The sequence below is a fragment of the Macaca thibetana genome, chromosome 15, assembly GCF_024542745.1.
Source record: "Macaca thibetana thibetana isolate TM-01 chromosome 15, ASM2454274v1, whole genome shotgun sequence".
NCBI lineage: Eukaryota > Metazoa > Chordata > Mammalia > Primates > Cercopithecidae > Macaca > Macaca thibetana.
In genome coordinates, this window is record NC_065592.1 from 23,612,145 (window position 1) to 23,625,893 (window position 13,749).

The 13,749-nt window shown below is 44.4% G+C and overlaps 1 protein-coding gene across 1 annotated transcript in view; it reads right to left on the reverse strand.

Annotated features, from left to right (window-relative positions):
- PAPPA (pappalysin 1) overlaps window positions 1-13,749 on the reverse strand; it is a 245,699-nt gene that overhangs the window by 202,836 nt on the left and 29,114 nt on the right. The window contains exon 2 of the mRNA XM_050759620.1: window positions 9,141-10,203. Within this exon, the coding sequence (XP_050615577.1) occupies window positions 9,141-10,203 (1,063 nt within the window). The remainder of the gene's footprint in view (window positions 1-9,140; window positions 10,204-13,749) is intronic.

A 13,749-nucleotide genomic window follows, 5' to 3' on the forward strand; every position in this document is an offset into this window, starting at 1 on the left:
GGGCTGGTCAATCCTTTGAAGGCAAAGTCTGTCTCTTATATCCCTTGGTGTCTCCAGTGCCAGTGCATGGTTTTATTTCTACCTTTTAAACATTAAGCCCTTCCTCTGTACGTTAGTTCTATTTTCCACTATCCTGGAACCAGGATTCCAATGTCTGATTTGAGAATATCTGTGCATGAACAAACCTCAAATCCTCCCACTTTACAGATGGAGAATTTGAAACGAGAGAAGAAAAGTGTCTTACTTCATCCTGGTCACTAAGTTCCTGGAAGAATCTAGTCACTTCCTTCCTCATGCTTGGCCAAACCACTGGCAAACTGTATTTTTCTACCATGGATCCTCATGGGAAAGAAACCAGCTTTACATCTCTCTTACTTCATGATTTTGTGGAGTTATAATCACCATTGCCCTCTGTGGCCATAAAAATAGTTCAGTAGTTAGAAGTGAAGTTCAAGGCTAAGAGCCGCAGTTGGCTGTCTCAACTCACACAAGTTTGGAATCAAACACATCAGAAGCTTGACGCGGAGACAGTGCTCCTCCACCCTTCACCACCAGGCCACTAAAACAACCTAGAACATGGAAAAGAAAAAGAAAGAGAAGAAAGGAGAAAGGAGGAAGACAGAAAATGCTCCTCTGAAAAATGGGGAAACACGAGCATATTCTAGTTATGCAAACAAACCCGTGAACAAAATGCACTGCTATTCACACACTAGTTTTGTGTTTTCAGAAAGTGAGAGTGGAGGTGTGGAGGTTCCCTCTCAGGAGGTGGAAAACTGCCCAGCAGTAGGTTTGAAGGAAGAAGCTGAGCTGTAACCAACTTAGGAAAATGTATTTCAGTAAAACAAAAGGTACTGCTGTCTGTCAGTTCAACCCTCTCTCGCACGCCCATCGGCTTTGTTTCCTAACCTGGAAGGGCATCTGACTAAGTGCAGAGGCTGTCATGAGTGGTCAGTGTCATCAGTGGATGCAGAAAGGAAATTGAGAGTGCTGAGCATGCCAAACCCAGGGTGGGAAAAAACCAACTGCCTCCTACTGAGGCCCTTAAAAGGGCACCAGTGCTGCCATCCATTCAGGCAGCTGGGGATGGAACAGGGAACACATTTGGGAAGGGGATGAGAGAAGGAGCACCTCAGATCCTGGCATGTTCCTGACTTCTCCCCACAAAAGAGTTCCAACTTTTGTCTGTAAACTTTGAGAATACAGAGTATGCTGGGGCAAGAGTCCCAGGCCAGGAGAGAGAGCGTTGGTTGGTGTAGTCCTGAGCATATTATGGGTACCCTCCTGGCTTCCTGGCTTCCAGTTCCTTCCCTACTCACTATTCAATGAACCCCAACTTGGAATCCAAGACATGCCTTTGCTTTTTTGCTGGAAATGCTTAAACTTAGTGTGGCATGCTGCTTATCTCTTGGGAAAATGAATACATTAGCATTCAGTTTATACAGGACTTTTGGAATTAAAAAAATATTTAAAAAAATGAAACCTGTGGGTGATAAAATAAAAGGGCTTTTGGTAGTACAGAGTGGTTGATTAGGTTACTTCTGTCTCTTACTCCCACACTGAGATTGTAGTGAGGGGGCTCAGGATTGAAAAGGGGCTAGGAATTTCGGGATATGTACAATAAGAAGCCAGAAGATCTATCAGAGGAGGGAAATTCCCAAACAACAGCAGCAATAACAACTGCTATTTTCAGACCTCACTATGTGCCAGGTGCTGTCCTAAAGGGTTGACTGTGTATTATTTCATCCAATCCTCTAAACCACCCAATGCAGTAGATTGTTACTTTCATCCCTGACTTTACAGAGGAGGTAACTGAGTCTTTGACAAAGGAAGAGACCGGTGCAAGGTTACAGAACTGTTAAATGACTTGACTGTAGTATGCTCTGCCTCCAAAACTTGTATTCTTATTTATTTGCTAGACTGTACTGATCTTCTACTGTTCCTCATAGGTCACTGTTTTGAGCTCCTTATTAACCTCATCTTTAGGGGTCTTGAGCAGTTCTTCTTTCAATTCAGTTCACCTCTCTATTCTGCTCTTAAGACCAAAGTGATATGTGTGCAAGGCTCACAGATGGAACTTGTGAGTAAAGGTGGACTTTGTTTGAAAGAAAAGCATGAGGAAAACCCAGACTGAATCAGAGAAAATCAAACCATATGTGCAAGTATGCCTGAATCTGTATGGCCTGTGTATCAACCCTCAAGCAGGCACGAGGGCTAGAGATGGTAGAAACATACAGTAACTTCACCAGTCTGGCATATCTCTCGTTATGATCCATCCCAACATTGCCTGGAATGGTGTTGTACAGAAATATGTCCTTTAACAATGCCAGACATTTGGGTCATTTTAAAAATAAGCCAGTGTGTAAATTCAATAACTCAATGAGTTTGATAGAAGTTATAGGGTCTTTATTTAAAAATACCAATTCTGTGGCTAGTCCTTTTTAAAAAGTTAGTATTTCAAGAATGAAATAATCTTAGCAAATGCTCTCAATTTGTATATGGCAGTTTCATCCAGGCCTGTTTTTATGAGCCTGTAGGAACACAGCCTCTGTAAAACAATGCTGACAGGCAGGAGATGGTGTCCACATGTGCACGCAAGAAGGGAGGAGACTTTTCTCCAGCACCTACTACGTGCCAGGTACTGTATCATACCAGGTGTCTCACACAGATGACTCCATTTGAGTGTCATGACATGCCACAGGATAGCTGTTATCACCCAATTATTACATATGAGAAACCAGTGACTCTTATTGAGCAATGTGCCAAGGTCAGACAGCTAGTGCAGAGCAGAGCCAAGATTCAAACCCTGGTCAGTCTCTAGCACGCATAATTTTTCCACCACACCAGACCTGACTCCTGTTATTGCTTTAATGAATATTAGTCACGTTAAGTAAACCCTGATATTCTGATTATAAAATTCCAAGCAATTTCTTTTACGTGATTACTGGAAAAGAATGAACAAAGTTACTGAAAAAATAACAATGCTCCCTTTCATCTGCATGCTGGTTAACTCTTCCCAGAACTCTTTCTGGGATATTATTTTATGAGACCCTCATGGCAACTGTGTGATCCAGGCAGTCAGATACTATTATTCTCTCTACATAGATGTGGAATTGGAGGCTCAGAGAGATTAAGAGGCTTGCCTAAGATTGCATAGCTAACAAACTGCCCAGCCCAGGCTAGAATCTATTTCACCTGAATTCTTTCATTCTAACTCAGCCTGAGTCTTCAGTGTCTACAGTCTGAAGAAAAAACTGTGGTATCTACCTGCATGAAGCCCCAACAAGACTCACATCTTTCTTGCATCTTCTCAACATCTTTCCACTTCAATTTCTTTACCCCATTAACACTACATGTCTGGCCTGCCCACCAGTTCTTTTCTATTATTACAAAGCCTGCTCATGCTAGAAGCCTATTGCCGTCCCTTCTCCATCATTAAACCTTTCCTAACTTCTCCAAACCACAGTGATCCTGCCCTTTCTCAGAGCTCATGGGAGCCTTATAGGCTATGCGGTTTACAGGGAAATTAGTCATCTGCCCTCTTGCCTCCTCTGGAATGACTGTAACAAAATGTCATTAAACCACAGGATACAAGCACCTTGAAGACAGAGATTATATCTTGGACCCCTACAGCATTTATCACAGTTCTCTGTATACTAAGGTGTCTTTATAGAATATGGATGATGGGTAAGAACATAAACATACTAAATATACCCTTTCCAGGTTTTAAGCTGGTGTCTAAGGTGTCTATAGGAAGCAGTTGAAATAGCATGGGAGTAGGAAGTGAGATCCTGGGTCTCCATCGCAGCTCAGCCCCACTCTCACTGGGTGGTTTGCATCAGTGTCTGCCCTTCCTTGAGGGCTTAGTCTCCCCATCTGCAGCAAGAAAGTCTCCCCATCTGGACCAATCTACTGTTCCATTAAGCTCTGAGAGTCCCTCATTCAGATTGAAAAGGAAGGGGAAAGTAGGAAGTTTATGCTCCATGAGATCAAATAGAAATTAAGTAGGAAACCCCACCCAGAGAGGACAAATCAGTCAGCAGGCCCTGATTAGAGCAGGGGAAGAGGCTGATGGGGGCTATAGCTGCCAGCAGAGTGGTCAGGGGTGACCTCAAGACTTACCGCAGCCTCTTTTGTGAGACTTCCAACAACACTAACTGGAGTCCAAAAGCAACAAGCACAAAACCTGGCCTCAGGAGATTGCCCTTGTTACATTAAATAACAGTAATAATAATAATAATAAGAAGAAGAAGACAAAGGAAATAATTCCCAAATAATAATAAAGAGAAGACAAAGGAAATGTTTCCTTATGAGACAACAGTGTGTAGGGAAAGTGTCTTTTTTTCCCACCCATCCCATTTTGTATGAGTAGATATTCATGAACAAAGGTGAGTTCACTTGAGGGTGCCAGGGCGTATGGTTTGGAAGGGTCCAAACAGGAACTTGGTTGTTTTGTTGCAATATCCTCTCTCATGAGGTAGCTACAGTCTTCAGTGTCAAATGCCCCTGGATTTCCTGACACTGAAACTTTTTATTAATATCCAGGTTTTCCATTTCATTTATAAAAGGGTGTGTGAAGTGCATTCTACCTGCATGTAGACATCTCTAATGGCTGCAAATGAAGTCCTGCCTCCCTGGCTATCTCTACCACTGTAGAGAATGGCCACAGTTCACCTGGAGTGTCTTTTTTCTAACTGGCTAGTGTCACAGCAAGGCATTTACTGCTCACACAGACTGCTCCTCCCGGCTGGTACTGTAGACCCTTCCTTCACACCAGTGATTGCAGTGGGGTGTTTACTTCTCCGTCTTACCCATTAGGTGGTAAGCTCTGGGAGGGCAGTGATTGGGCTGGCACAGATATAGCATTCAACAAATATTTATTGCGAGAAGAAAAGGACAGAAGGAAGGGAAGGTGGGAAGAATGTAGGGAGAAAGGAACAGAGGATTAAGCCTAACATTAAAGTTTTCCATGAGATAAACTGAACTTTTCTCTGCTCATGGTCTAGATCTCAGCCATAATAACCCCTTAAACTCCATGCTCTCTTCTATACACCACTCCTCACCCTCTCCACTGCCTGGCTTATGCCCTACCCTCTTCATGGGCTGGCTGTCTCTATGCTCCGGACATCTCTGCTTGCTCATGCAGATCAACTCCCCACCCTGCTCTGTGCCCTTGGGAGGCTGGCTACCTATGGCTTGCATCAACAGGTTCCTTTGTTTTGTGACTTCAGTTGGATTCATCAAATGGGAAGCAATGGCAGGAGACTGGCAGGCAGAAAGAATGATAACATGGAATTTACTCTCCTGGTTCCCTTCTGGTCAGGTGGCTGTAGGCTGGCTGCTTCCCTTGCTGAGAGCCACAGCTGCTGCCAGGAAACCCTCTCCACACAGCCCCTCTCTCTGGGTCCCATAACCACTTTCTCCTCTTGCCCCTACAGGCCAAGGGGGTAAATGGCTCTCCATGGCTGTCCGCCCTAGAGTATAGTGTGAGGCCTTGTTGGTTATCCTTAATCCCGCCTACAACATTGTAAATAGCTTCTCCTTGAAAATAGCCCCTCCTTCAACTCTCCTTAATTATTCTGTTTGAATGTGCCATCTGTTTCCTGCTAGGACCCTGACTGATGCAGTCTGCATCTTTACCTCTCAGCAGGCTGCCTATTCTCAAATGCCTACTCAAATCATGCCTCCTCCAGCTGATTTGCCTTGTTTTCCTGGTCAAATAAATCTCTGCTTTTTAGGTCTCCTGTCCTACTGTGTGCCACTAAATTTACAAATTAGAGTTTCTTATGTTTCTATATGACTTTCCCACAAAAGTGGAAGCCCCTCAATGGTGAGGAACATGTCCAACTCATTGCAACACTCCCAGTGAAGAGCAGAATGGCTGGTGGGATAGACATGTCCAATAAATGCGTGTTAAAGAGAAGAGAAACAGTCAATATTTGGTTTTCTGATATGATATGGAATAAGATATTACTGTGCGGTGCTCAACCCCAAGACCACAAGGCCACTTTCCCCACCAGAACTGTAAACCTAGCTATGGCCTCATTATGCATGGCTATCAGTACTGACTTGCATGCCTCTGATGAAGGGGAGCTCACTCACCCACACACAATAGCCCCAAAAGAACTATTTTGACTGGAGATGATATCATCTATTACTCAGCTCAAAGCTGCCTCCTGTAATTGCAACACTCTAGTCCCAGCCATGGCCTAGAAACCATATAGAACAATTCTGTGACTTTCCCACAGGATAGGCCTTCAGAGCTTGAGGTGTTTGTGTCATGACCAAGTAATCATGACCCTCTCTCCCTCCCTATCTCCCTCCTTCCCTCGCTCCCTCCCTTTTTTGTTTAAATTCACAAAGCAAAAATTTATCTGCAACCTTCTACGGGTTTCTGTCTGCACACAGGAGAGCTGATTCGGCCAGAACCCAGAAAACCCCAGCCTCATCAAGAGATGACACGTGGCCTGGTGGGCCTCACCCAGGGCACACAGCTTTCCCAGCCAGCAAACAAACAAGCCTTGGTCAAAGCGGTCACAGTTGGCACATGGTCGCTCACAGACACTCTGGGCATGCACTCCCGTGACTTAGAAAAGAGGAGGCCTTTGGAACCTGCCAGTGTTGTCTGCTGATTATGAGGTATCTGGAACCTGGGCCCCTCAGCAACAGCATGGTGCTCTGCAAAGGTCAGCTGCTCTTCATCCTGTCTCAATGATACACAGTTTTTTTTCCCCAAAACTTTAGTAGCGCCACTCTCCCTATCACCTGTCTCTTCATTCTGCTTCTTATTGTTCCTTAGATTAAAAAATACCCTTCTTCCATGGGAGGTTTGAACCTAGTCGTCCTGAGTTTGAATCCAAGCTATCCATTTATTAGCAGAGTGAGCTTAGGTAAGTCCCTTCATCTTTCTGAATCTTGAATTTTCAAAGCAAAACAGGGCTAAGGGTAACCACCTTCCTGGCACTTGGCAGGTGCTGCATAAACATTTGTTGCATGAATGAATGAGTGAATGAATGAGCAAATAAATGGATGTGCAAATGAATGGATGACATCCAATTATATCCATTCTACCCCACACCCATTCTGACCAGGCACAGAGGTACCTCTTGGGAGTCTAGTTTAGTGGAGCACACTGATCACAGACTTGCACTTGTGATTTAGCCTAATGATTTTCTTGACCCATGAACTTAGCTAAGTCACTGCACTCTCTAAATTTCCTCTATTTCCCATCAGTCAAATGTGAATGTTAACCTCTGTGTTGATTCCCCTGCCAAGTTCTGGAAAGGCCCAAGTTAAAGCAGAGATGACAATGCACTGTGATCTGGAAGAGACTGGTCACACACCAAGGCTTCTCTTCACATGGACTGCTCATGTCTTGGAGCCAAGGTGAGAGTCCAGGGGCCCTCCTGGTGCCAGGAAGCTGAGCTGAGGTGCTTTCTGACTTGCTGCCAGGCAGGGCATTCTCCTGCCAGCATCCTCATTCTTTTGCACATAGGTATTTTGTTCATGCACAGGAGGCCCTTGCTCTTTTGAGAGAGACATAAAGAGAAGAGTCAGCAGAAAACCTGCAGAGGTCGGCAAATGTGCTCGAGCCATCAGCAAGTCCAGGGTCCTGTGTGTTGGACAGAATAGAAAAGTTCAGTGTGAATCTGGGAAAAACAAGAAAGTGGATATTGATGGTCTCTCCGGCTTGAATCTAGTTCCTCCAGGTCCCACATTTAATACAGGTTACTCTTGAGTTCACCTCTGGGTTCTACTTTGGGATTACTGGTTATAGTTGATAGCAATGGCAGAGGCTAAGTGAGGCATTAGATCAAAGGACCCCTTTTCTGTCCTTTTTTTTAGCAGTAGATGAGAAATTCCCTCTGCCTGGAGTGTCCTCCCTTCTTCCTCCACCCAATCTCTGATGTCAAAAATATACCTATTCTTTTTTCAGGTAAATTTTATTGTGTATATTTAAGGTAGACATGATGTTATGGGAAACATAGAGATAGTAAACAGTTTACTATAGTGAAATAAATTAACATATCCATTATCTTAAGTCACCCATTTTCTTTTGGTTTTGTACCAAAAGTACTTAAAATCTGGTTATTTAGCATGAATCCCAAACACAGTTCAACCTTACTTCCTATAGTCCTCATGCTGTACATTAGTCCTCTAGATTTGTTCTATTATACCGATTGTTTTGATCTTGTTGTTCATTAGATCTCTAGATTTGTCTAACATTCTTCAAATTAGAGCTATTCTTGAAGATCTTGCTCAAATGTCACCTCTCTCAAGAAGGCTTCCCTGATATAGTCAAGCTGAAAGTCAACTTTTTCTCTTTGATCATCTAGGGCACTCCCTAAACACAGCACATTACCTTTCATTAGACAAGTAATGATAAACATACTATTGAGAATTAATGATGTGCTACAAGAGAGTGTACTTTATATGTCTCCTCTCTATCAATCCTCAGAGCAACTTGACAAAACAGGTACCATTATTTCCCCCATTTTATAGACGAAGAAACAGCTTCTAAGAAGTTACAAAATAAGGAAGTCACAGACAGCTGAGACCATGGGGCCAGGTTGTCTAGCCCCATGTGACTTCAGCTCTTTGAGCCTGTCCACCAGAACTTTCTGTGATGATTAAAGTGTTTCATATTGCTTTGTCAGTATGGTAGCCACTAGTCCCCTGTGGCTAGAGTACTTGAAATGTGGCTAATGCAACTCAGGAATTGGATTTTGAGTTTTATTTAACTTCGACTGACTTAAATTTAAGTAGGCACATGTTGCTAGGAACTACCATATTGGACTCTGCAACTCTCACCCACTCTATGTCATGCAATACAACAGCTATTTGTACTCAGTTCATATCACTCAATTTGAACTCCGGGCTCTTAGAAAAAACAGGGCTCTCAGGCTTCCTACAGAAATAGGTACTGAGTGCTCATGGTAGGCACTCAGTACCTATTTCTGTAATAAACTGTTTGCCTATGGTCTCCACGATGACCTGAGTAAAAGAGTTGCCTCAATCATGAAGCTGCTGGTTGAACCAGAAAAATCCCCATATCACCCATGGGCCTCAGGTGCCTTATCTATAATATGGAGGACATCAAGTTCAACTTTCAACAGGGCATCTTTAGCCCGGTAAGGTCTTACCTGTGTGGAGAGTCGGGGTCAAAGCAAGTCTGAGTGACATCGGTGATTTTAGGGTCACAGCACTCTCCACCATCAAAGTTGAACCGTTCATAGTTGCAGTCCATGTCACACACCCCGTTCTGTTGCTTCTTCATGAAGGCGGGGTGGCGCAGGTGACGGCAATCCCCGCCGTCATGGCCGGTCAGCGTGTGGTTGCACTCGGGGTCACAGTTCTCATCCCCAATCTTGCTGATGTCACAGTTGGCCAGGATGAGGCGGCGGCGAAGGGAGGAGTTGCTCACCTCCAGCACCTTCAGCTCCCAGGAGATGTTGTAGTGCTTGAAGGCCTCAGCCAGCTGCTGGTGCTGGAAGTCCACCTGCTCACGGGTCACCATCGGGTTCTTATGATCATCTTCATAGAGGTTGACCACGCGGTAGCGCACCACCTTGGGCTGGCGGAAACTCGGGAGCTGATTGTAGCTGGCGATGACCTCTGTGTTGTCACACAACGTCTGTCCGCACAGAGGAGGCTCCAGACTTGTGTCCAGCAGAAAGCCGTGGGCATTGCTGAATTCCACTTTGGGGCTGCTGCCATCCTTCATGGGGGACCAGGCATGCTTCACATTGTCCCAGTTCTCCTGGAGGAGGAGTTGAGGTAGAGCAGTGTGGGTGCCGTGGGTTTCCATGTCAGACAGTATCTCCCGCTGAGTCCTGGCCACCTTCCACAGACTGAAGTGCTCGATGTAGCCCCGGTAGTTGTGATTCAGGGCACTGCCCCCTAACATGAGCACTTTGCACTTCTGAGTCAGTGGGCTGAATATGCCACCCACTTGCTCCCCAGAGGTGGCCACCTGCGCACCATTTACATAGAGCTTCATGAACCGCCCATCATAGGTGGCAGCTAGATATACCCACTGGCCTGGGAGGTAGCTGCGGTGGGCATTGATGGTGGTCACTTGCCGAGCCCGGTCTGTCTTCAAGGAGAAAAAGTAGCGTGGGTCTCTGTTGCCTTGGTCACTGATGGTGTGAATGCCCACGACCCATCCTCGGTCACGTGAGGTATAAGAACATTTGTCATACAGCCCTATGTGGCCCCAAAAGAGAAAGATTAATAAATAAAGGATGGAAAAGGAAGGGGGGTTAATTTATTTTTCTCTGATAAAATTTGTATCAGGTTATCCTAGACTCATCACTTTCCAACTGCTCTGTGGGATCCTAGCAGTGCCTCTGGGACCACCTCGAGGGCAAGGCAAGGGCTGGAGGAGCTGAGAGAGTGAATAAGTTGGGTTTGGGGCATTCTCATCACAACTTTAACCTGCGAAGTGTAACTTTTATTAGTTTTGAATATGAAGCATACAAGAAAGATTTTTGTTTAAAGAAAGGGTACTTCACCTAATGAAAATGCAACAACAGCAGCAATAATAATAAAAATCTGAAAACCATTTTCCAAAGCTGTTGGATGGGGAAGAGGACTTCGTAATTAAGAGGGTGTTTTAAGTGTAAGATAATATACACGGTGAAAGGAGAAACAGAGGGAGATGATAATGAACAGAAGATGCTCATTTAGAAGGGAGGTCCCTACAACAGTTACCAGAACTTTGAGTGCACATCTGCCATTAGCAGTCATTAAATGATCAATGGCATTAAATTGTCAGGAAAGTTGGGGTATAAAAGTGAGGGTCAGGAGCTGAAAAGCTGGAACTTCATTCTCTAACAGGAATCTTGCCATTTATCCCCAAAGAAAGAAAACACACTTCAGAGCTAAACTAGAAAGGTTTTCAAAGATCACCACCACCAAACCGTTTGTTTGACAGGTGAGAGAGCTGAGCCCCAGAGAATAGAAGGCATTTGTCAAGTCACAGAGTCATTGACAGTATATATATATATATATTTAATAATAATGAGCAAAATCTCCTAAGCCTCTATGGCAGGCCAGACATTGTGCTAAGGTCTGTATATGCATTAACTTAATCCATGTAATATCCCTAAGGTGGTGACATTAAGTTTCTCATTTAACTGATGAGAATATGGAAAGGAGATGGAGAGACAGGTTGAAGGTCAACTGCTTGGTAAGTGGATCCTAGATCCATCAGACCCTTAGATTCACCATCCTAGGCACTAATTTTATAGCAACTCTCCCTGCCTCACCAAAGTCATCAGGCATCTGGGCTATGCCACCTACCTGGAGCATGTCACACATTTGAGTTTGATATTTGAGGAAGTTCCAAGCCAAGCATCTCTATAGTTACTCTGGGAACCCCAGGAAGTAGGTTAGCGGATTCTCTCTGGATCAAATTATCTTTATGCTCACCAACCCCCATTTCCTAGCCTTTCTGGAATATACCCAGTGTCCTTGGCACAGACAAAGCTGTTGGATGGGGAAGAGGACTTTCTAATTAAGAGTGTATTTTAAGTGTCAGATGATGTATGAGGCCAGGTGGGAGAAGAAAGAGAGGGAGAGGAGAGTGAATAAAAGATGTTCATTTAGAAGGACAGTGACCGCTCTCAGCTGGAGAATTGTTGTGGTCACCATAACTCTGGGAGTTCACCTGCCATTAGTGCTCATCAAATGAGCATGGAGAGCTTCCAGCAAAATCAATAGAGGAGGCCCACACACTCTTCACTCCTTTGTGGGCAGTGGGAGCTTAGAATTGGTGTAAATCTCTTTGTTAGCAGCTGACATGGCCAGCAGTCTTGGCCCAGCATCTATGCCAATCTACACCTCTCCTCCCACTTCCTGCTCAACCATCTTTCAGGAAATGGCCAGAGTCTCCTTATAAAGTCATCCTGCTCTTACCATCAGGACAACCTTAATGAAGCACCAAGTGCCTCCTCTGATGTCCTCTGGGTCCTGATCCTCTATCTGGTAAAGGAGGGGGTTAAGTGAGGTTCTGTGTCACATACTAGGTCCAAGTCTGATTTTCTTTATTCTAGACTTCCCAATGACTAACATGCAAGGTACCTCTTTCAAGAAGTTCTTCCTGACTGCTCTGTGAATAGTGATTATTCTCTTCTTTGAACTCTTTTTACTTTTAGGAAACTCGACATGTGCTCTTCGGTTTTGGCGTTGTCTGTGTTCTCACCATTATCCCCTCTCTGCTAAACTGTATTCTTCTCGAGAGCAACGGTTATGTCTGTGTCATTCCAGTAACCTGTCCAGCACCTTGCTACAGCAGGCATGGGAATGATTCTACATAGAGCAGGAGATGCGAAAGGGTAGGGATTTTAAGGACAAACAGAATCAAGGGCATTAACTTATGTCTCTATAACTAAAGTACAGGGAGAATCAGAGAATAAAATCTATTATTGGTAAAGTAGAAAGATCAGGATCTTTGGACTCACGGTAATTTACTTTGAATCTTGACAACAGCAGTTACTAGTTGTACAAATGGGGCAAAATTGCTTCACCTCTAAGCCTTAATTCCTTCATCTGTATCTCTAAATATATCGTCATAAAAGACATAGTGAATATTACATCCTCCGCATACAACGGCTGTCCATATGAGAGTTCATTGTTAAGATGCTGAAGGGTTCAGGGGCAATGTAGAGGATGAAAAGGAGTGAGGAAATGACAGCAAACAAAATACAAAGGCCAGAAAGAGAGGGTACCCTGAAGGCATTTTGCCCGATATATCAAGAAGGAAGGCTCAAAAAAGCCCCGGTCCTCCTCAAACCCACTGGCAAACCCTTCTTAGAAATCATAGATTCCGTCAGCTTAGATGATATCATGAGACTACATATTAAAAGCTGCCTCCCCACTGACTCCTTCAAAAGCCTAAGATCCAACTCCAGATTTGAAGTGAGTTGCCCCAGATCTATCTGTTGCTGCCCATTATGGGAACCAGTGAGAGCAGAGGTTCCTGAAGCCATGACATTCATGCTCTTTCCCACCTCTTAGCTCACCTTCTGTCTCTCCCAGCTAAGCCTATATCACTCATGAAAAGAAAATGAATGACCTTCTAACGAGAAAATTAAAATCTAAAACAAGATCCTTTTTCCCTCTCCTTCTCTGTCTCTCTCTCTGCAGGTTTTTATTTTGTCAGGGGCTCCCAGTCCCTGGTTTTCCTGTTGCCTTTGGAAGGCAGCTAGCCTAGTTAGCAAGGTAAAATGTTTACACATCTGTAGGGTGCTCTCAGTTCAGAACCTTGCCGGGGCTTGGGACCCAGGCTCAGGCCACCTCTGTTTGCAATTGAGAGAAGGGGGAAGAAGTGAGAAAAGGCAGATTCCGCCAAAGAGCTAAGAAATAAGGGGTGGCTTAGCCATGGGAGGCAGAGAGGAAGGGCAAAGAGAGGGTTTTCAGTGGAAGCAAAAAGAAACACATTAAGGGAAATGAGAACCTTGAAGCAGCAGATTCACAAGTTCAGAGGGAAATATTTACCTGGAGTATAAGTAGTGAAAGAAAATCACGGAGCTTCCATAAGGTTGGGGGAGTATAGTGGCAATGGGGTTTTATTTCTATATGAAAATAACTTAATCAACAGTAGTCTTATTTCAGGGTCTGAAAGGGAAGCATCCCTGTATCACCAGCTCAGAACCAGAAGTTTGGCACCAGAGATCAGGCTTGACTTGCCAGGTAACCTTGCCTGGGACAAGTCATACCACCTCCTCTATGCTGCTGAACCTAATTTCC